Raw genomic sequence first — 21411 nt, forward strand, 5'->3', positions numbered from 1 at the left:
AGGACTTGGAGCGGGCAGCGAGTAACACGGTTCTCTTTTTCTGTTTGTTCCTGTCAGAAAATAAACTGTCTTAAATTTCAACACGGCTGATCACTCAAATTATAAAACCAGCACAACGCAGAGAGGGTCCGTTTACAGGTGCGTAAAGAAAAAAATTGCTCTTAAAAAAAAAACCAACCACCATCGAATGGCTCAGCTTATTGTCAATGGTTGATAAATTCGTCCAATCGCCCAACCTTAGTTTACACCCAGCTGAAGGCCTTCCTGGATGAACCTAAAAGTTTCAGTCTGAGTTTAAAGCAAGCCACAACACTGAATCTGCTCTTTTAAGGGTTTTTAATGACATATTTTTAGCTATGGATTCTGGAAACTGTGTTTTACTTGTGCTTTTAGATTTAACAGCTGCTTTTAACACATTGGACCACAATATTTTCATCTCCAGAGTGGAGCAGTGTGTGGGCATCACTGGCTCAGCTCTGCAGTGGTTTAGGTCCTACCTCTCTGATAGGAGTTTCTGCTGCTCTCCTGTGGGGGGTACCTCAGGGCTTCATTCTTGGTCCTCTCCTGTTCTCTCTGTATTTGCTGCCATTTTTAGAAAACCTGGTGTTCACTTTCATTGCAGATGACTGTCAAGTCTATTTCCCTTTTTAAAATATAATGGTTCTGTTCAGCCTCTCCTTAACTGTCTCATTGACATCAGGGGATGGATGGTACTGAATTTTAATGAAGAAAAGACTGAGGTTGTGCTTTTTAAATCCAGTGGCCCCAGCTGTGTTCTTCCATTTTTAAATTTTTAAATTTTTTTCCCTTTTTGGCCCAGCATGAAAAATCCAGCATCACTAATTTAGGTGTAAAAATGGACCCTAACCTAAAACTTGACTTGCATGTCAACACTATTTGAGTTTTCATTCTTCCAGTTCAGGCAGCTGTCAAACATCAAGCCTCTCTTATCTAAACAACACCTGGAGACAGGCATTTATAGGCTCTATATATGGCTGTTTTTAAGTAATTTAAAAACACACTTTTCTTTGGCAGCAGAAAGGGCTTACAGGAAGTACACCTGTCATAAATAAATGTAGACTACAAAGTTTAAACCATCTAGAGCAGTGGTGTCCAAACCTGGTCCTGAAGGGACACTATCCTGCATGTTTTATTCTTCTCTCTGCTCATCAACAGGTCTTCCAGTTCTGCAGAAGCCTGTTAATCACTCATTCATTTAAATCAAGTGTGTCAAAGCAGAGAAACTACTAACAGCACTGTTGCTTTTTTGGATACCCCAGCATATATTATAATTATATTATCACCTAACTTTGAAGGACTTCTCAAAAATTACCCATCCTCTGTTCCTACTCTGAGAGTAGAAACGTAAAAGCATAAATGTGAAATATACATCTACAGTACATTCTGTGACCATGCTAATGATTTATTTCAGGACCTGGTGGATGTTCAGAGGGAAACCAGAGCTCCTCTGTGCCTGTCGTCATCTTGTAAGTAAATTATTTCAATGTGTTTGTGCCCCTCATACAAATGCTTTATGGGACAGAAAGAAACATGGTCTCTCACACACACCCTACATTTCCAGGGGTCAACCAGACATGAGCTGACCTTTAGTGGCCTTTCTGCTTTGTTGTCTTGTCAGTGTTAACTATGTTTTAGTGACATGTTCAGTGATGAGGTAAATTAACAACAGACCATGACTGTATGTCAAGTTTGTCAATTTCACAAATACAGAAGATAGGAATTGCTTGATTACATTTTATTTGTTACCTAAATCTTTTGAAGCTCACCAAAGATCTGTAATCTGAAGCAGGGTCAACATAACCAGGGTATCCTAGTGATCTGGTTTAACTAATGGTAACAATGGAGCTCATGCTTAATGGTACCACAAAGCTTATTAGTTCTTAGTCAGTTTCTGACTCGGACTGTGTGCATGTTCATGTAAAATGGGTCAAGCTAGGAATGCTAGGCCACCAATTCTACGTTGTTGTACATATGTTTTTCATTCCTCATACAAAACGGATACCTTTTGAGTTTTAAAAAAAAAGAAGCTGCTCATAGCTCTGCCAAGAAGCATTACTTTATTAAAAAAGGAAGTCAGTCTTTAAGGAGTTGGACAAACTATGCATTAGGGAGAATGTTGTTCTTCTTTGTGTGACATAAAAATTAATGTACAAGCATTATTTTTTTTAATTTAGAAACTAAGATACTTTAAAATTCTTTGTTCAAAAAAGCACAAAAAAAGTTTGTCATAAAGCAGCACTGAAATGTGTCAAGATTTAAACGGAGACTATTTTAAGCTTTTTAAAGCGAATAAGCTAACAATGTTCATGACAACAGTTGGTTTTACACAGAAGTACAAGAAATGAGCTTTTAAGAAAGGTTTGGCATCGAGTCTCGAATCGATTGGAAGCGGGACTGAACATATCTGGGAGAATCAGGATGTTAAAGTTTTACATTTGGATTGCTAGTTTTGATACAATATGGAAGAAGAAAGTGCAGCTATGGACAGTGTACAGCACATCCTAATTGAATCAAAACAAAAAATCAAAATCAGAACTAGAGTCATTCAAATTAAATGATGCCCAAAACTACTTTTAAATGCCTTAAAAATATATATTTTTTAACACAGATTTGTTTTCAAACTTTTAGTTGAGTTAAAATTCTGAAATAACTTTTTCTGGTTCAAAATTGTGGTTATTTCTAATACTTTGAGTTTTGGAAGTCTATCACTAGGGCATTTACAAGTGGATCAGTTAAAAAAAAAATTGCCCTTCAACATTTTACATGTATTTTGAGTTGGATATTGTACAATACAATTTTAGATTTGTTTTGCAACTTATTGTTTCTAGCAGAGGTGCTGTATTTGGACATCAAGGGCCATGTATTGTATTATAACATTTGTTTTCCTGTGATTTCTACCTCTATACTCTGTCCAGTTGTGTTGATCCAGGTTAACTGTTCAACATGTTATGGATTGTATGAGTATATCTTATCCTGTACACACTCTAAAACCAAAATTTCGTATGTGGTAACATTGTCACCAGTGTTTTTAATATCAAACCAGCATTCTTGTTTGCTGTAATATTTAATGTTTCACTGTTTGTGTTCGTCTTTTCAAATCTTATGAAGACTAAACTTCAGCAGCTGACACAATAGGAAGTGTGTTGCAAAGTCCACAAACACATTCTAAGGCTTGAATGGCCTAATTGTGTCAGGAAGTGAGTGGCAGAGGGCTTTAGTTGAGACCCTGATGGACTTTAACCGGCCTGTTCCCTCTCAGTTATTTAGGGTTGTTTGTCTCATTTGTTCCCTTGTTATAACTCCTCTTAAAGTCAGAGTTTTTTCATTTTCTGTTAACTGTTGTTTTGCCTGTTAGGATAGTTTTCTGATTTGATTCTTTTTTTCTTATTAGAAATTGTTTTGGGTTTATTTCAATTGTAAAGGACACAAAGATGAGAAAAAAAGAAAGAGAACGGGGAAAAGAGATGGAGGAAAAGGTTTGAAGAGAAAAACCAAAGAGAAAAAACAAGTCAACAGCCTTGAACTCTGCCACAACAAAACAAAGAATCCACAACAACAAAAAGCATATGCAGTATATGATGATAATTATAACTTCAATGGAAAGTACACAGAGCCAGGTAATACAAGAGGGTATTTAGTGACAACTGCAGCCCAACTGAAGGTGTATCTGACAGACACCTGAATCTATATATGTATGTATGTGTATCTATATCTACAAGGTTTCTCCTTAGGAATATTTGGTAGTGAGTGTGGGGACCCAGATCCACCCCCCAGGACATGAGGACGGCACAAGGAACAGCGGAGGCACAGACACACAGTGGCCCCCCAAGCCCGGAGCGCCGAGGGCCCCCCGCAGGGACAACCGGACCCCACCCAAGAGGGCAGCAGAGGCAAGCTCCAGGCGACCCCCGGCAGCCATGATGCAGAAGCCCCAGGGGGCCACAGCGACGAGCCCACAGGCCCCGCCGGCAAACCTGCTATGCCAGAGCAGATTCGGCCATGGACAGAGAGAATGAGCCCCGAGGGCGCACCACCCCCCAGCCGGGGCCCGACCGAGCCCAGGCACCCAGGCCCCAGCAAGCAGCCACCAGGGCGAGCCGGCACATACCCCGGCACCCAGCCCCTGACAAGATCCACCCACGCACCGGCGGGCAGAGGCACCAACCACTTATTTGATTCTGACCCACTTACATTTAAGTTTTCCAGTACTACGCTATAAAGCTGTAACTGCCAGATTTACACATTTATATAGCATCTTTAGGCTCCTTGTTACTAGAAGCCTTTCACAAAGACTGACTTGTCCTAATTTCTGCAGTTGCATCTCCAAAAAATGCCAAATATTTCATTGCAAGTTGATTGAGCCACCTCCAGTTTAATGTTTTTGCCTGAATTAGCCTGTATGTTGTTTTGTTTGTGTGTTTGTCCAATTTTTATAAAAACAGTGTCAAAACCACAACACTCTTTTTAAACATACATATTGCTTCTGCAGTTTAAATAACTTTTTTAATTAATTTCTTTGCTCATATATAGTGCATAGAAGCACTCCTTTATTACTTGCTGTCATGAGCTGTCAGTTAGCTGAATGCAGAAAGAAGGAAAGTACCCCAAATTTCCCCCTCTTTAAAATAAAAAGTCAGCTTTTTGAAAATGGTTATGTTGGCAAAACACATACAGTCGCAACTTGTCTACCAGAGGAGCATTCACCTTTTTTTATTTTTTTAAAAAGGTACTGCTGTTAATATGTTGACAAAATTAGCAGACTGTAGCTGGCTACAGAAGCAGACAAGCAGGTTAAATGACTTGCAACCATCAAGTTTTCTGGGCAATAACATTGTTAACTTGGAATTAAAAATAAATGTGGCTGGGGGTTTATTCTACTTTTTATCTTCCTTTTAAGGTCTTCCATCTTTGTGTATTTGCTTACATAAAAATCCCAATATGTTTTAAAATGGTTGAGTGGCTGAGGATTTAAGCAAAACTTAACGCAAACAACACAGCAGACAATATCCACTGGATTTCTGATTTTAAAATGGTTTTAAGGTTTGCAGTCCAGTTTCTTACATGTGTGCTATTGGCTTAATCTATAATTAACTATTTTGTCCCACCTACAATAGTGTTTTGATATGGGTCAGTCACAGCTTCACTATAATATTTCTACTGGAAATGGAAGAAATAAATAAATAAGAAAGAAAGAAATGGAACCAAATGTTCCCCATGTGTTCTATGTGCACTAATGTTACATTTTCTCACATTTACCCTTTAGTCTAACCGTGTTTTGTGCCGTTCTCTCCACCTGGTTTGTATGTGTCATTCAGAGAGTCAGAGTTGGCTCATGATGTAGCTTGTTGCTCATGGCTGCAGAGATAAGCATGACTCATTGGATACTCATTAGAAATTGGATACTCACACTCACAGCAGGGCCGAGGAAGGAAAAAAGGTTGCACATGGGACATGTCAGTTGGTTCAAAACAAATATTTGTAATTTGGTTTGCTTAGTCATCTCTCATGGGGAGGCTGATGCATGAGATGTGCTTGTGAGAGGGAACTCCACCCATCTGGAGCTCCACTGTGTCGAATCATCCAATGAGTTTGACAAAGATGACCTAAGATCCTGGTGAAGCTGAGTACTGAAGGTGAGGTCATAGCTTGTGATTTTTCTCACAACCTTCTTTGTTACTGGACTGATAGAACTGACCACATGAGCTTGATGAGGTAAAGAGGGAGTCATCACAATTTGATCACAATATGTCACTGTGACAAATGTTGAGCTGATAAGCACACACACACTGACACACCTGGTGCTGCTCATCATTGTCCTGCCAGTGCCTGGAGCTTATGACTTCCCTTTCCTTTTATAAGACAGCATGCAGGATGTCTGAGAAGGTCAAAGTGCATGACTCTGTCTGTAACGGTGATGCTGTATTGAATAGAAAAACACGTTTGTCTACTAGGAATCTAATACAGCATTCTGCTTGTTCTGAAATCTTTTCATAGAAACATAAATTAACAGCATCAAGTCACCCATATGTCCGTCCATCCTGTCTTTAAGGTGGAGCATGTTGGTCCATCCATCGATAAATCTTCCACTGCTTACCTGTGGTCAGGGGCACAGGTCCAGGCGAGAAACCCAGACACCCCTTTACCCAGCTACACTTTCTAGCTCCTCCTGGGAATCCTTAGGTGTTTCCAGACCAGAGAGGATACATAATCCTTTCAGTGAGTTGTGGGTCTGCCCCAAGGTCTCTTCTCAGTGGGACATTTGCCAAAAACCTCCAAAGGGAGGCATCCTAATCAGACACCAGAACCATCTCAGTTGGCTTCTTTCAATATGAAGCAGCAATGTCTCTACTCCAAGCTCCCCTCAGATGATGGAGCTCCTCACCTTATCTCTAAGGCTGTACCCAGCCACCCTACAAAGGAAGCTCATTTCAGCTGCTTGTATCTGGAATCTCTTTTTTTTTTGGTCATGGTCCAAACCTCATGACCATAGGTGAGGATTGAAATTTAGATGGATGACTAAATCGAGAGTTTTGCCTTCTGATTAAACGCTTTCTTTACCACGACCTATAAAAGCGATGCCCTCATTACTGTAGATGAGGCCCAAATCCGTCAATCCATCTCCTGCTCCATCCTTCCATTACTTTTGAACAAGACTCGCAGATACTTGAACTCCTCCATGTGAAGACTCATCCTTGGCCTGGAATGTTGTCTGTTGTCTAGATGAACACCAAGGTATTTATGTTCCTCAACCACCTCCACTTCTTCTCCCATGATGGTAATAGGGTTTGGTCTGTCCCTGGTTTTCCTGAAATCTACAACCATCTCCTTTGTTTTGTTCACATTCAAGATGAGATGATTGTTTCCACACCATGCCACAAAGCGGTCCACCAGATCTCTGTACTCTGCTTCTTGTCCATGTCTGAAACACCCGACAATTGCAGAGTCATCTGAATGTTTCTGTAGATGACAGGAGTCTGATTTGTGCTGGAAGTCTGAAGTGTACAGAGTGAAAAGGAATGGCGAGAGTACAGTCCCCTGTGGTGCTCCTGTGCTGCTGACCACCTGGTTAGACACACAGTCCTTTAGTCTCACAAACTGTGGTCTGTTTGTCAGGTAGTCATTGATCCAGGTGATTGTTGAAGCCTCCACCTGAGTTTTCTGGAGTTTCAGACAAAGCAGATCCGGCTGAATTGTGTTAAATGCACTGGAGAAATCAAAGAACATGATCCTCACAGTGGTGCCTGCTTTGTCCAGATGACAGTGGGTTTGTTGAAGCAGGTGTATGATGGCATCTTCAACTCCAACTCCACGGCAATAAGCAAACTGAAGGGGGTCCTGATATGTGCTGGTTTTCTTACTCAGGTGGCCCAACAGGAGTCTCTCCAGGACCTTCAGGATGTGGGATGTCAGGGCAACAGGTCTGTAGTCGTTGATGACTGAGGGGTGAGTTTTCTTTGGTACCGGAACCAGACAGGATGTCTTCCACAGCAGTGGTACCTTCACTTGAGTCAAGCTAAGGTTGAAGAGGTGTTGCAGAATCTCATCCCACCCACGTCACACTCAGCTGTGAACCGTCCCAGTGCATGCTGAAGGTCATGGCCTGAAGACTCCAACAGAATCACACCATCTGCAAAAAGCAGAGATGAGACCCTGAGGTTCACAAACCAGACACTCCTCTCTACAACTGCACCTTGAGATCCTGTCCATGAACACCACAAACAGGATCGGAGACAAGGGACAGCCCTGGCAGAGTCCAACCCACACTGAGAACAAGCTTGCCTTTGTGCCAGTAATGCGGACAAAGCTCTTGCTTTGGTTATACGGGGACCGGACAGCCCTCAAAAGCAACGCAGGCACCCCATACTGCCACAGCACCCCCGACGAAATGCCTTGGGGAAAATGGTAATAAGCCTTTTCCAGATCTACAAAACACATGGAGACTGGGGAGTCAATCTCCCATGACCCCCTTAGCAACCCTGCAAGGGTGAAAATCTGGTACACTGTTCCATGACCAGAGAGAAAGCCACACTGCTCCTCCTGGATCCAAGGTTTAACAATCAGTCGGAGCCTCCCTTCCAACATCCTAGAGTAAACTTTCCTTTTAAAAAGATGTATCAACCATGCCAGCCCAACAATATCCAGAGCCTTCAGAAACTTGGGGTGAATCTCGTCCACCATAAGCACCCTGCCACCAGGGAGCATTTTGACTACATTAGTGACCTCTGCCATGGTAATGGACTCATTTTCACCCGAGTGCCCAGGCTCTGCCTCCTCAAAGGTGGACATGATGGCCAAATTAAGGAGATCCTCAAAGTGCTCCATCCACCACTCAACAATATCCCCAGTCTGGGTCAGCAGTTCCCCACCCAGATCCAGCATGGCTTGAGATGGGGCCTGCCTTCTTCTTCTGAGTCATCAAACGGTTTGCCAAAACCTCCTTGAGGCCAGCCTCCATGGCTTCTCTGAATTCCTCTCATGTCAGAGTTTTTTGCATCCACAACCACAGAACAAATGTCTTCTGGCCACCCTGTACTTGTCAGCTGCTTTGGGATTCCTCAAGGACAGCCAAGTCCTAAAGATCTCCTCCTTCAGCTTGACTGCCTCTATTACTGCTGGTGTTCATTAGTGGGTCCTCCAGTTGCCACTGCGACCGACACCAATGACCTTCAGGCCACAGTAGTGGTGAGCGATATTGCCAAAAAACGATATCACAATATATTTTTTAAATACCCCTAACGATAGTCCACATTTTCTGCTGTTTATTGACAGCTCTGCCCCTCTCTTTACCCAATTGTCCAAAACACAGGGTCACACTCTGATGACACAATTACAAAATCGATCATCGATCTCTGGCCTAAGGTGGCCCGGTTCCAAGTACGCTTGTGAACCACCCTATGCTCAAACATGGTGTTTGTTGTGGACAGCCCATGCCCATATGGGACACCATTAAGAGACTCTAAGAAGGCTGGATAATCCAAACTACTGTTTGTGCTTATGCACCACACAACAGTCAGAACCTTACCTCCTGCAGCTTGTAGCCACAGAGAAGTAACACTCTTGTTCACTGGGGAAAGCTCCAACACAGAGGTGCTCAGCCAGGGGCTAGTGAGTATCTCCACTCCTGCCCGACACCTCTCCCTGGGCAACTCCAGATTAGAAAAGAGTCCATCCCCTCTCCAGGAGTTGGGTTCCAGAAGCCGAGGTGAGCCTAAGTATATCCAGTTGGTATCGCTCAACTTCACACACAAGCTACAGCTTCTTACCTGCTAGTGAGATGACTTTCCATGTCCCTAGAGCTAGTTTATGCTGTTGGGAATCAACATGGCCAGGGACCCGCTCAGCTTATGTGGCACCAGGCACTTGCCGGCGATCTCTGCCCCCAACAGACCTTTTTTTGGCCAAGGTACTCTTATTACAGTGTTTGTCCATCAAAGTTTCAGAGTTGCTCTTAGCAGTTGATTGTTTATTTTTGTTTGGTTTTGTTTTAGTTAAGTTTTGGAAACAACTATTGTATGTAGTTTTGCTGGCAAGCTTTGAGACAGTAAATTATTTGCAAAGTTCTTTTGATCAACTCATTTTGCTCAGCTTGATTGTGCCTGCAGTAATGTCAGTTATTGCTGTAGGGCCTCAGTCATGTGGGAATGTACTTCCCCCTGCTTCTCTGTTTGACTCATCAGGCCTGCTGGAAGACGTCAAATGCGTTCCCCTCCTTTTTTCTACTGGGTGACATGTTCCAAGCCCCCTTCAAACTTTTTCCTTTTTTTGTTTGTTGGTGCTTATTAGGTCAAGTTCCCATTTTCATCTTTCATGGTCATCTTATTGATTAGTGCTGTCAGACACACTCCAGGTATGTCGCCATGGCTTGGATCCTAGTTACCCACTTCCAGATACCAGCATAATTCTAGGCAGTAACGGGGAGAACTGTTAAACGGGACAGTGACACTTCTAAACCCAGCCCCAGTTTGTGGGCTGTGGTTACTGGTGAACCGCCTGTTGCCTACAGTCTGATCATGTGACAGCTGGTCTTTCCAGGCTTTCTTTGCAGTCTGTCTTTTCTCTATCCTCTTACTTGCTACTGTCACTTCAATCTTTTTTTTCCTTTGTCTCCACTCTTGAAGTGACGGAATACTTTTGCAGGAGATAATCTATTCTACAAAGAACAGGAAACAGCAAAGCAATGAAAAGTAGGATCAGTTCTTCTATAAAGCTTTGTCATTAGCTTTTCATTTTCCCCATTTTGTTTGTCTGTTTATTAATGTTTGGAAAGCCTGCTTGTCCATCAGTGGATTGAGCAGCAAATGTCACAAAGCCCTGTTTTGCTGCTTCTTTTTTTTTTTTTTCTTTTGTGGCCATGAGTAGACATTCAAGTAATGGAAGTGTAGATTGATGGAGGTGAGATGTGGAAAGGGGACAGGAAGGGCTGATTAAAACGGTTTCAAGGAGTGGACTTGTTTTTGATAAGTGCTGTCAAGATGACATGCTTGTAAAAAGTTGTCTTTTACTTGTGTTTTGAAATTCTAAATCACACATGTAGTATTTATCTGCCTATACCCTTTCTCCCCTTGATTTCACCCCCAACCTCATTATCTGCTGTCTCTGAAGCCCTTATCTGCTCATTCTGTCTATTTGTGGCCACAGAATGACACCTTGAAACCTGGTGCTAGAGTGTAAGCAGGTCGTAGTGGTTCTGGTTTTGTGCCTCATGTGTTTTGTGTCAGTGTTGTAAAACTGAGATTATGACTCAGAGATCCACGTCCTGTGCTACCTCCTCACTTTTAGGTCAAAAGCTGCTGCATATGAATTTGCCTGCTTGGCTAAAACTCTTCAAAACAGGGAAGATGGTAAATAATGGTATATACATTTCAGGTTTTTCTGCATCCAAATACATTGTTGTGGTCTGGTCTGCAACTGTTTTGGGAGGGATTCTTGTTCTTCTGACTGAAGTTCTGTGTTGTGCTGACAGTATTGTGTGAGCCATGTATGGTTGCAATCAACTTTCATCTCTTTAACGGGGTGGGGGATTGAAATCACATTTTCTCAGATAGTTCTGTTCTTGCTGTAGAAACTCTGAACTCTGTTGCTTTCAAAGCTTAGTCCAAGTGTCAGTGCAGCAGTGCCTTTAGGCTTTGCTCTATGCCCACAGTTGATGGTTTCAGCTGAAAATGCATAAATCTGGTTTATTGTTGACCTTTCTACCAGCTAAGTAGTATTCTAAAGAATAAGCTGAGGTTCAAAAGTTTGAATTCAAGATTCATTTTGTGGTACATTGTTGTAAACACTAGATGGTGCTGTTGGTTACAAAGCTTCAAATTGAAATGGAAGTTGGTGTTTGAGTTTGATTATGTAGTCATAACAAGCTGCTCACTAACAAAAGATATTAACTGAAAAACATTTTGCCTTACTCTTTCTGCACAGCTCTGTCTAGCTCTGTCTAGTCTTCTCCCAAAACCCGTAGGTAAGCCCCCTCTTAACTTTGGATCTTTGTTTGACTCTTCCAACTGAAACTGGCTCAATTATTTATTTACTTTTATTTAACCAGGCAAATCCCTTTGAGATCACAGATCTCTTTTTCAAGTTTGTTTTTTGTTTTTATTAGTTTTTATTTCAAAGGCCACATAATCAGTTGCTGTTGATGCAAATTCAAACATTGTTTCTTCAGTCTTGGCAGTTCAGTCAGTAGGGCTGTCGAAAAACGTAGTTTTGGTAGACTCTCTTGCCAAGCTAAGAATGTTCTTTCTGTACTTTGAAATGTCATTAATGTGGACTTACTTCCCAAAAAAATTGTCTTGAAGGAGTTTTTAGAAATCCTTTTAAAGATTTTCTGAGTGTAGACAGGGTCTGAGAATTTGTAAAGCATCACTACTAAATTTAGTTGTCAGTTCCATTACTTGAACCTAAACTGACTTAACAAAAACACTTTCAAATTTTTACCAATTTGGCTGCATTGTTCAATCTTAAAGGGGACCTATTATGCAAAATTCACTTTTTGCATATTTTTGTACTTCCATTTGGGTATCTATTGCTTCTAGAAACAGTCCGAGTGAAAAAAAACCAACCACCACCCAGACATTTTTTTGGCAATAAGTAAATAGTAAATGATTTCTGGTGCCTGCAAAACAACCCGTTTCAAAATCCTCGGGATTTGTTGCATCACATTCCTGGTTACCTAGCAACCCCAAGTGGAGCGCCACCCACTTCATTACAAGAAGACCGTCACATTTGTTCTGCTGGTGTTAACGCTTCACAATGTCTGCTGGAAAAGGAAATATGAAATATAAAGAATGTGTGTTGATGCATGTTCTCCCAGTCACGGAGAACAGAGCTGCATAGCTTCATTTTATTTTTGATAACAATGTCCCCACGATGTTGCCAAAGACATTTGTAGTTTGCGGAAATCATTTCAAGAAGTCGTCCTGTGTCTCACGTTACATTACCCACAATATCTGTGCACTTACTGTGAGAATTGTAGTAAATAGAAATTGATAGTCTACATTAGCTACGGTGTGAAGAAAAAGGTTGCGTTTGTGGAAAAGAAACTGTGCTGAATTATTGTGCTGATGTCAGCACTCCCCACTTTGCAGTTTTTTATTTGTTAAAAAAGTTTAAAATATCCATTAATTTTCGTTCCACCTCACAATTGTGTCCCACTTGTTGTTGATTCTTCACAAAATAATAAAAATTTTACATCTTTATGTTTGAAGCGTGAAAAGTGACAAAAGGTTGAAAAGTTCAAGGGGGCCGAATACTTTCACAAGGCACTGTAAATGTGCGTCAAATCCGCAGTATTTAATCCTTCAGTGAGTTTTAGTTTTTTAAATGTAGTATGTTAGTGGGGTATTTGGACGGCGTGGCAAACAGCAGTTTTGTTTTGCATAATAGTGACGTAGTCCTAAAACCACTCATTCTGAAATGAGCTCAAAACAGGCAGAACTGATCAGGAGAAATCTGAATATTTGAGAATGATTTTGTGTATTAAATGTAATAAACATGTTTTGTATAGCCCACAGATCTATTTATCAAAGAAGCATAATAGATTACCTTTTAAAATGTTTGTAACAGACAATTTACAAAATTAACACAAGCTTGCTTTAGTATACACAGGCAAACTATGTTCTGATTAGGGGGTAAGTTATCTTGCAAGTTTTGAGGGACCCGCCAAGATTTATAGTTTAGTGACAGAACAGCATTAAAACGGTTTCTATTTCCTTTAATGGGTTTAATTTTGAGCATCCTCAAATAAAAAAGATTTTGTGGTTATGTTTGTATGCATGCACATGCCCAGATTTTACATAATCATGAGGTAGTCTAACAAGATCTCCAAACTGAGTTTAATAAAGTGACTTAAATCTGTGAAAACACCTTCACCTTGGCTGTAGAACTTGTCTTTGGTTCAGTCGTGCTTATAACTGTGGTTTGTTACTTTTGTGGATTGATTGATTTGGCCTTGTGTGATGGAGTGGGAAAGCACCTCTAAATTTATCACTTGCCCCACCACCCGCCCCTTGATTTCATGGTAGCTACAGATCTGTCCACTACACATGCGTCCCCAAAGGTGGCTCATAGATGGAAAGTGGGTGGGGGGTGACAGGGACTGTAGACCCAGTCAGTCTCTCTGTTCCAGAAGAACTGTTCCACAAAGCTCCAGAGCTCTGACCTTCACAAGGAAAACTCCACCTGGAAAGACTTTGTACTTTTACTCATCAGAAACACTACAGGCTCAACAGGACTCAGTAGGTTTTTAAGCAGAGATATCATCAAGGTATGTGACTTTGATTTGATGACCTTGCTGATTAAATCAAGATCCATCACTGTTGTTGGCAACTTTTGTATTTTAGGTTGGGTGTATTTTTTTTTCTTTATGCTGATTAGAAATCAAAAATATGACTTTCAAACATGTTTAAATTAAAAACAACTTTCATTTTCCTTTTAATGTTTTTGGTATTGTCGTTTTCTAAAATTGTAGGATTATATCATTATATCACCAAGAAAGTCTTTGGTACACAGATACATTGATGTCTGTATATTGAAATGATGCAATAGAACTGGTTTAATTTTTTTCTTTTTCTTACAAGTCAGATAAATAAATGGTCTAAGTTTTTTATTATTTTTTTTCATAGCTCCATGTGAGCGTGACTGATGGCAGAGACGACAGTTGTTAATTGTACTGCACCTGCTCTCACTCTTTCAGGACACATGGACAGAAATAGAGCACTGCCTAACAGGGCAGCTCACCCTGAATATTTTTACACAAGGTTTTCCATTTATACTAATCCTACGTACCTTTTTAAATTACTGCTTTTAGAATTGACCTAACAGATTTTCTCCTAATGCAGTTTTAGAAATGCACTGTAAAATTTGATTTTAGAACATTTTATTTGTTTATATTTTTAGACACATAAAGGCAAGATTAAATGAAAGACATTCACATAGTGTGACATTTACTCTAATAAAACATGATTGTCACAAGGGTAGGTGCATGAATATGCTGCCATACGTCACTGAATAGCATATCTCTGAGCGATGGGTTTATTTTTACCTTTAAGCTCTAAATATACTCGAGGCCTAATTCCCAGTGACTTAATTGGCTGAGGTCTGATCTGATTTCTGACTCTGAAGGTAAGAAGAGGTAAAACACAGCAGGAATGTTGTGACTCCTCTGCCACACATCTGAAGTCACTGTCAGTTTGCTCAGCTGCTTTGAGCTCAGTGTCTGATTCACTATGATTTGAACGTCTCTGGTCCAAAGCAACTAATGTGAAGGTATACATGACAGAGAATTGCTACATTTGTGTTTTGCAGTGACTTGGAACATGGCATAGTTGTTGTTTCCAGACTGGCAAGTCCAAGTATTGTGAACTCCTGATCTATTGAGATTTTCACACACAACTATGTCTAGGATTTACAAGGAATGGTCAGGAAAAGAAAATGTACTCTGAACAATATACATATGTTGTTTGCAACACCTTGTTGATTGTATACATAAAGAATTAAGGCAGGTATAAAGGCACAAGGTGTCTAATTCATTAGTAGCAAGGTATACCTGTTGTTTTGTAGTTTACACAATGAATGAGTTTATTTTCTGTTTGTTGCTGTTATTACTTCCTGTCATTAGAGGGCGCTGCAGTGACAGTGGAGGGCAGAAGAGACTGGGTTAAAAAGAAAATGCAGAGTAAGAATGAGGCAGAACTCCAAGGTGATTTTAGGCTCTGTGTTCTCTGTGAACCTAATAGGTGTGATAGACTGTCACCCTCTGCCTCAAACGGAGGACCAGTTTACAAAACTGGCTGGTGCCACACACTATAGCTCGGTTGATTAAAAGGCGAACTGAAATTAAATCTCAAAATATTGACATTGCATGAACGTAATTTAGTGAAACGCTTCCACAAAACATTCCAGGGACACATTTCTCTAACTTATTTTTAGTGGTTTAGTGAATAAATGCTGAAGTTAGGTAATTTGGGGGGCGGAGTTGCCTTCCTGGGTTCATGTATGCACTGTTCCCCAGACAGCACCAAAATATTGCTGAAGAACCAAGAACGTGGTTAGTGTGCCATTGTTTATTTGTGGAAATGGAAGACAAAGCCCTTTTTGAATACATAGAAATGCCAGGAAAGTTCACAGGAGTAATGGATTTATAACCATACCAGTATGAACCTGAACCGACAGCTGGATCTCCAGAATCAGATTACCTCTTCAGATTTGTATTCTGATGATCACAAGGACCATCATGGCCAACAAAATGATGCACGTAGCGACCGAGTTGGGATTGTGGAAGGATGAGAACCAATTACCCTCAGATCATTGTCATGACATCAGTACACAACACTGCAAGTCAAAACACCAGAAGGAGAGAGCAGACGTTGCTAACTCGACTCGACTCAATGCTAACTGGATGCTTACTTGTTAAAAACGTGCACGCTTGAGGAAAACAAAGTATCATTTAGGCACTCGCACTAGAGTAAACTAATAAATCAATAGCATTTCAGGTTATATCTGTTTACTCACACATGGATAGTCTCACAAACCTAAACCACAAACTGATTTCAGGCTACCAGGCCTGTAGGCACATACTGCATGACACCATCGCATTCTTGCTTGAAGTAAGCTCCTCATTTCTTGTCTCATTCTCTGTGACGTCTTCCGCTCCATTTGCCGGTCAAATTTTTGATCTCTAACGAGTTGGCAACATTAGCTCTCTCCTTCCGATGTATTGATTTGCAGTGTCATGTGCTGATGTCATGACAACGATCTGGGGGTAATCAGTTCTCACCGTTCCACGTTCCTAACTCTGTCGTTTATGCGCATTATGTCAGCCATTTCATCTGATTCCAGAGATCCAGACGTTGGTTCAGGTTCATACTGGTATGGTTGTATATCCATTACAACCAGACAGTTGCAATGTTCTTTGTTCTCCAGCACTGTTTTAGGGTCCAGCCGCTGTTCTCAAAAAAACAAACGAACAAAAAAATATATACGTTTTTATAATATATGTAATGCTAAATATTGAGGGGGGGGGGAGAAGCACACTTGGATGTTTTCAGCTTTTTTCGTGACCTCGTTGTTTTGTCGGCCATGACAGTCCTGGTGATCATCAGAATCTGAATCTGAAGAGTTTTCATCTGATTCTGGAGATCCAGCCATCAGTTCAGTTCATACTGATATGGTTGTATATTCATTTCTCCCGTGAAGTCTTCCGGCATTTCTGCATGTACAAAAAAAGTAAACAACCAGATGATAGTGGCGTGCTTGGTTCTTCAGCACTTTTTTAGGGGCTGGCCGGGACACACTGCTCATCATGAACACAGGACGGCAACTCCGCCCCACAAATCACCCCACTTTGAAAACTGACTAAAATGCTAAAAACAAGTTATTTAAGTTTTAGGTCAGTGAAATGGGTCCCTGGAATGATGTGTGGAAATGTTTGACTAAATGACATTCATGAAATGTCAATATTTTAAGACTTGATTTCAGTTTACCTTTAAGTCATACAGTAAGCTCAAACCAAGCACTAAAGATTTGCACCATTTTCAGTAGTTCTTGGATCACTGTACAAATTTACTGCATTGTGCCTGGGTTCTGGCTAGATCCTCTTGAAATCTGCAACTGGGGCATTAAATTTTGTGTTCAGCAATAAGCAAAATTTAGAATTTGGCAGAATAAAAGTGGATGATGGCAAAGGTTATAAATGAACCCAAAGTAACCTTGAGTAAACACCGGATTTGGTGGCACTTATTTGAATGTAAAAGCAAACTATGGTGTGTAGTTCACAATATTCAGTTTTCAACTTTTGTTCAATATTCAGCTTTTCTGGAAGTTTGTAGATCTTGCCAGGAACTGGTTACTGAAACCACATTTGATTCAGATTAGCAAAAGCAGCCTTCTGCTTTGCTGGCTCTTTTCATACTGATTCCACAGAAAATTAAGACTCAAGCTTTTCACTTGGATTCCAAGTTCTCCTAAAAGTCTTTGCAGACTCTGAGAAGTCACAAAGCTGGTTCTCATTCACGTGGTTGCATGACGAAAATTGCATAATTTTTGTTCGAGTAGCAGCTTCGTCCGCCTCTTTGCAGAACAAGACTTCTGAACTTCTTCATACAGGGGTTTGTGCCAAGTATTGTGTGATTGATCAGAAGTTGTTGTTGAAGTTGTTTATGCAGAAAAGGCGGTGAACTTTAATGGGGTCAATTTGCTCCTATTTAACTGAGGCCATTAGAAAATACAGCAGTCTTTGTAACTGTTCCAGCAAAACACCTATGAACTTAAAGAAACTGCACAGAGACTTTCTCAGTTGGTTGAATAAACACGTCTGCTCGTAGTAAGTGAAGCAAAAATCTGTACAAGAACAGGAGTTGAGAAGCCGGAGGGAAGAAGCCTGTGTTAACGCTATAGGAGGAGAGAGGAGCTTCCCAGGAGTTCTGAGCAGAGTGTCTCGTGGACTATTGAAAGTTGTGTGCGAAAACAAACATCTTGCAACAATGTGACTGTGAACCAACTTCTTGATGTCTTATGGAGTATGTCGGAGCCTTAAGTCTTCCCATCTTCATGTATTGCGGTTTCTGGGAAGGTGTTTGTGGCACTCCAGGGTAAACAAATTCCCTGGATGGGGGAGACTGAGAAAGGATTTCACTAGATGGGTTCTTTATCACACTGAGGCACACCTGTGCTAATTTAACAGCTGAAGGTGCGTTTGTGTGAGCTGGCCTTGAAATGGATAGTTCCCCAGGGCAATGTTTGAATCAGACAGATAAATGTTTGTGTTTTAGGTGCATCGTATGCCTCGAGTACAGGCAGGGGGGGACTTTTTGGCTCAGGGGCCACATTGACTTTTAAAGTTTAACAGAGGGGCCGGGCCAGTACCAGATGCATACATATCAAACATAAACATAAAAAAGGCATTACAGAGTTAATACTTAGAGTCAGTTTTAGTTGGAACAGTGTTGTTGATCACTCTTTTGCACAGAAGTCTAGTGTTAGTTTTGTTGTGGTAATTCTCAGAACAGATCTGAGGTGTTCATCACTCAGCTGGGATCTGTGGGGGGCTTTGTTGGTGTATGTCATACTAAAGGTCTGTTCACACACAAACACTCCTGTTATCTCAAAATTGCCATTAATCCCTCTGATAAAAATTAAAAGCTGAGCAGTGTCTTTTGTCATTCCTTTCATCCAGTGCCAAGGAATATAATGTAAATGACTCCACTTTTTTGTTTAGCTTACTAGTTAAGTCTTTGTCAATTAGCTCAACGCGGTGAGTCACTAATTTGTTTTCAAATTTGTTCTTGCTCTCAGGGCACAGGATACCTGCTACCGTACACTGTTTGGGAAACTCCCTTTAGGAGAAAGACTTGCTGGTCTTCGCTAATTATAATGCCAGCAAATAACTTGTTTTCATACTTGATTCTTGGATGACAGCTTGTTGAATAAAGATGTTTTGCTGAGTGTGCAAACTAGCTGCTGACCTCTGAACTTTGGCCCTCAGGGGCCATTTACTCAAAGCTGTTTCAGTGAAACTAACATTTTTGTTGCAGCTCAGCCATTCGTTTGTACAGTAGTCAAATATCTGACAGTGATACTTTTTGAACCCAGGTCTCAGACTGGAACTTTTCGGACCCCTTCCCCCTTTGTATTTCAAAGGAAGCCCCAACATGTGAAATCTCACGTGCACCACAGATGGCTTCAGTCAAAAGGTGTTCTGCACAAGTACATCAACAACAACAATAATGGTGGATAGCAGAGTGCTGCTTATGTTACTCACCCCTTTCAGCAACAACCCAACCTCGCTGTGTATTCACCATTTTAGATGTAACTGTTTACATGCTGGAGATACTGGTCTCTGCACACACACATACATGTAAGCGCCAGCTAGTGGCCTGACATAGAAACTACTGCAAGCTCGAGAACAGCAGCAGCATATAAATGTGTAACTTTTTTCCAATCAACATCTAAAATTTTTAATGTTTCCAGGAAATCGGTCTCTTGTAAACAGAGCCTTTGTTTTGATCTTTCTTTTTTAGCCACTCTTGGCCCTTCCCACCTTCCCCTCCCATCTTGCATGCTGTTCCTTTCATGTCATCCCTGCTGAGAGATGACTGGAATTTCTCATCTCAATGAGAGGGTCATTTTAACTTTCTCTCATTTTCTCCACTCCTGTTCTTGTTGTTTTAGTTCCTGTCTTCCAGACACTTTTCGTCCCACATGCATGAGAAAGCCAAGGGAAGGCAGCGCTCCCATGGGAGTCTCCTAACCATCTCTCCTTCACACAGATTCAGCTTTTTTCCCTCTTCTGTTTCTGCAAGTCTCATTGGGAAAGCATCCAGGAACATACTCTTCTTTTAATCTGTGGAAGAGGCAGACCCTAATTTTCTTGGTCTGGCTAATGAGCTTACCCTTAGCTCAGCAGCTTTCTGCCCTGCATTATGTTGTTGTATCGGGTGCTGGTTAGCCCTCAGAGGTGAGCGGAGTGAATCAGAGAAGAGACAGAGCTGCAGCCAGACCTTTTCTGCTCCCCTGTTTGCCTACAAGGACCCTCTCTGCCGGAGCTGGCACTGCAGCTGGGACTCCCTCCCTCTTTTTCTCCCCATTTACGCTCAAACACCACCTAACGACTCTCTCTCCCCCTCGCGGTCTTTTCCGAGCGCTGAAAGTGTTTTTGTAGCTGCATCACCTCTCAGGCAGCCTTCTCTCTTTCTGCTTCGCTGTTCTTTCTCTCTCCCCACTCTTCTGCCTCAGCTTTTTCCTGACTTTTTACATTTTTTGCGGCAAAATGTATAGAAACCCTTGGATCTCGAATTACCTGACTCATGTGAAGGTTTACAGCCAAGGTAAGAGCAGTGGCATTAGGCTTTGCAGCTTAGAGCAGTGCTCACATTTAAAACTGATACTCAGAGCTTAGGTACATGTTACTGTACTTGTGTGCACATTGAGAATCTGAGTTTGTGGAAGTTGGCAGAGAACAAGCTGCAGTCTCTCCCTTCCTCTTGCTCTCTATCCTGCTGTTCACTTAGCTGTCCTTGCACAGCATCTGTAGCCTCCAAGGATGCTACATTGCAGAGATGGGGGACTTTTTAGGTTTTATAAAAGAAAACAGTTTCCGTTAGTTGGACTTAACATTGGGGCAGCAAATTTATCAATGCACTTTCTAACCAGTTTCCATTCATTTGGGCAAGAATTTGAAAAATTTGACTGCCATAGTTAAAAAAAACAACAACTTTGCCTAAATCACAACAACAAAAAGCAAACAAACCCCCAAAAAAGCAGATTTAGAAAATTTCAAGGCTTTAGCTCAGTAGCAGGGTGATCATATTCCTTTGGGAAGATTGGAGTGACATTGGCTTGACAAGACACTTCCTCCACTGTCCCTGATGTATTGCTGTATGAAAAGAATATAATGAAGGTGGTATTCAGCCACTGCATGCCAAAGTTTTAAATGAGATGTAGAAATGTGTGGGATGCATCTCAACTACTACCACACCAAATCTTAGCTCAGTACTAAATGACTGAATTATAGCCCTTTTTGTGTTTGATTAAGCCAATTAGGTGTTGGCCATCTTGAATTCGGTTGACTCCAAAAGTTAAGTTGTAGAGGTGCATCCCATGATTACTTTCTGAGATTTGTCATAAGATATTTTGCTGATGCACACAAGCAATTGCCTAATTACCCGTGACAAAAAATACTCTAAACAGATTGCAAATACAGTATTTTGCAGAAAGCACTAAATTAGTGTGAACAGATAAATGAGAAACATTGTATAGGTCTGCACTGAACATAGTCATGTTAACAAAACTGTTTCACAAAATGACCATATAAACATGCAAGCTTCAAATGTGTGATGGATCTGCCTTATATACTTAACAAAACATGACTAATGAATTCAGTTTAGTTAACCACAAATA

The 21411-nt window shown here is 41.0% G+C and overlaps 1 protein-coding gene across 16 annotated transcripts in view; it reads left to right on the forward strand.

Annotated features, from left to right (window-relative positions):
• The window catches only part of svila (supervillin a), an 83891-nt gene that overhangs the window by 7615 nt on the left and 54865 nt on the right, over window positions 1–21411 (forward strand). For 8 of the 16 annotated variants that reach the window (XM_025002591.2, XM_037973219.1, XM_025002592.2 and 5 more), the window contains exon 1: window positions 20203–20339. In XM_025002591.2, coding sequence (XP_024858359.1) covers window positions 20282–20339 — 58 coding nt within the window. In that variant the 5' untranslated portion in view covers window positions 20203–20281. Of the gene's footprint in view, window positions 1–1432; window positions 1488–13624; window positions 13781–20201; window positions 20340–21411 lie in introns of those variants that run through there. The other 8 variants (XM_025002588.2, XM_025002589.2, XM_037973218.1 and 5 more) reach the window with 5 other exon arrangements.

The sequence above is a fragment of the Kryptolebias marmoratus genome, linkage group LG21, assembly GCF_001649575.2.
Source record: "Kryptolebias marmoratus isolate JLee-2015 linkage group LG21, ASM164957v2, whole genome shotgun sequence".
NCBI classification, from domain to species: Eukaryota; Metazoa; Chordata; class Actinopteri; order Cyprinodontiformes; family Rivulidae; genus Kryptolebias; species Kryptolebias marmoratus.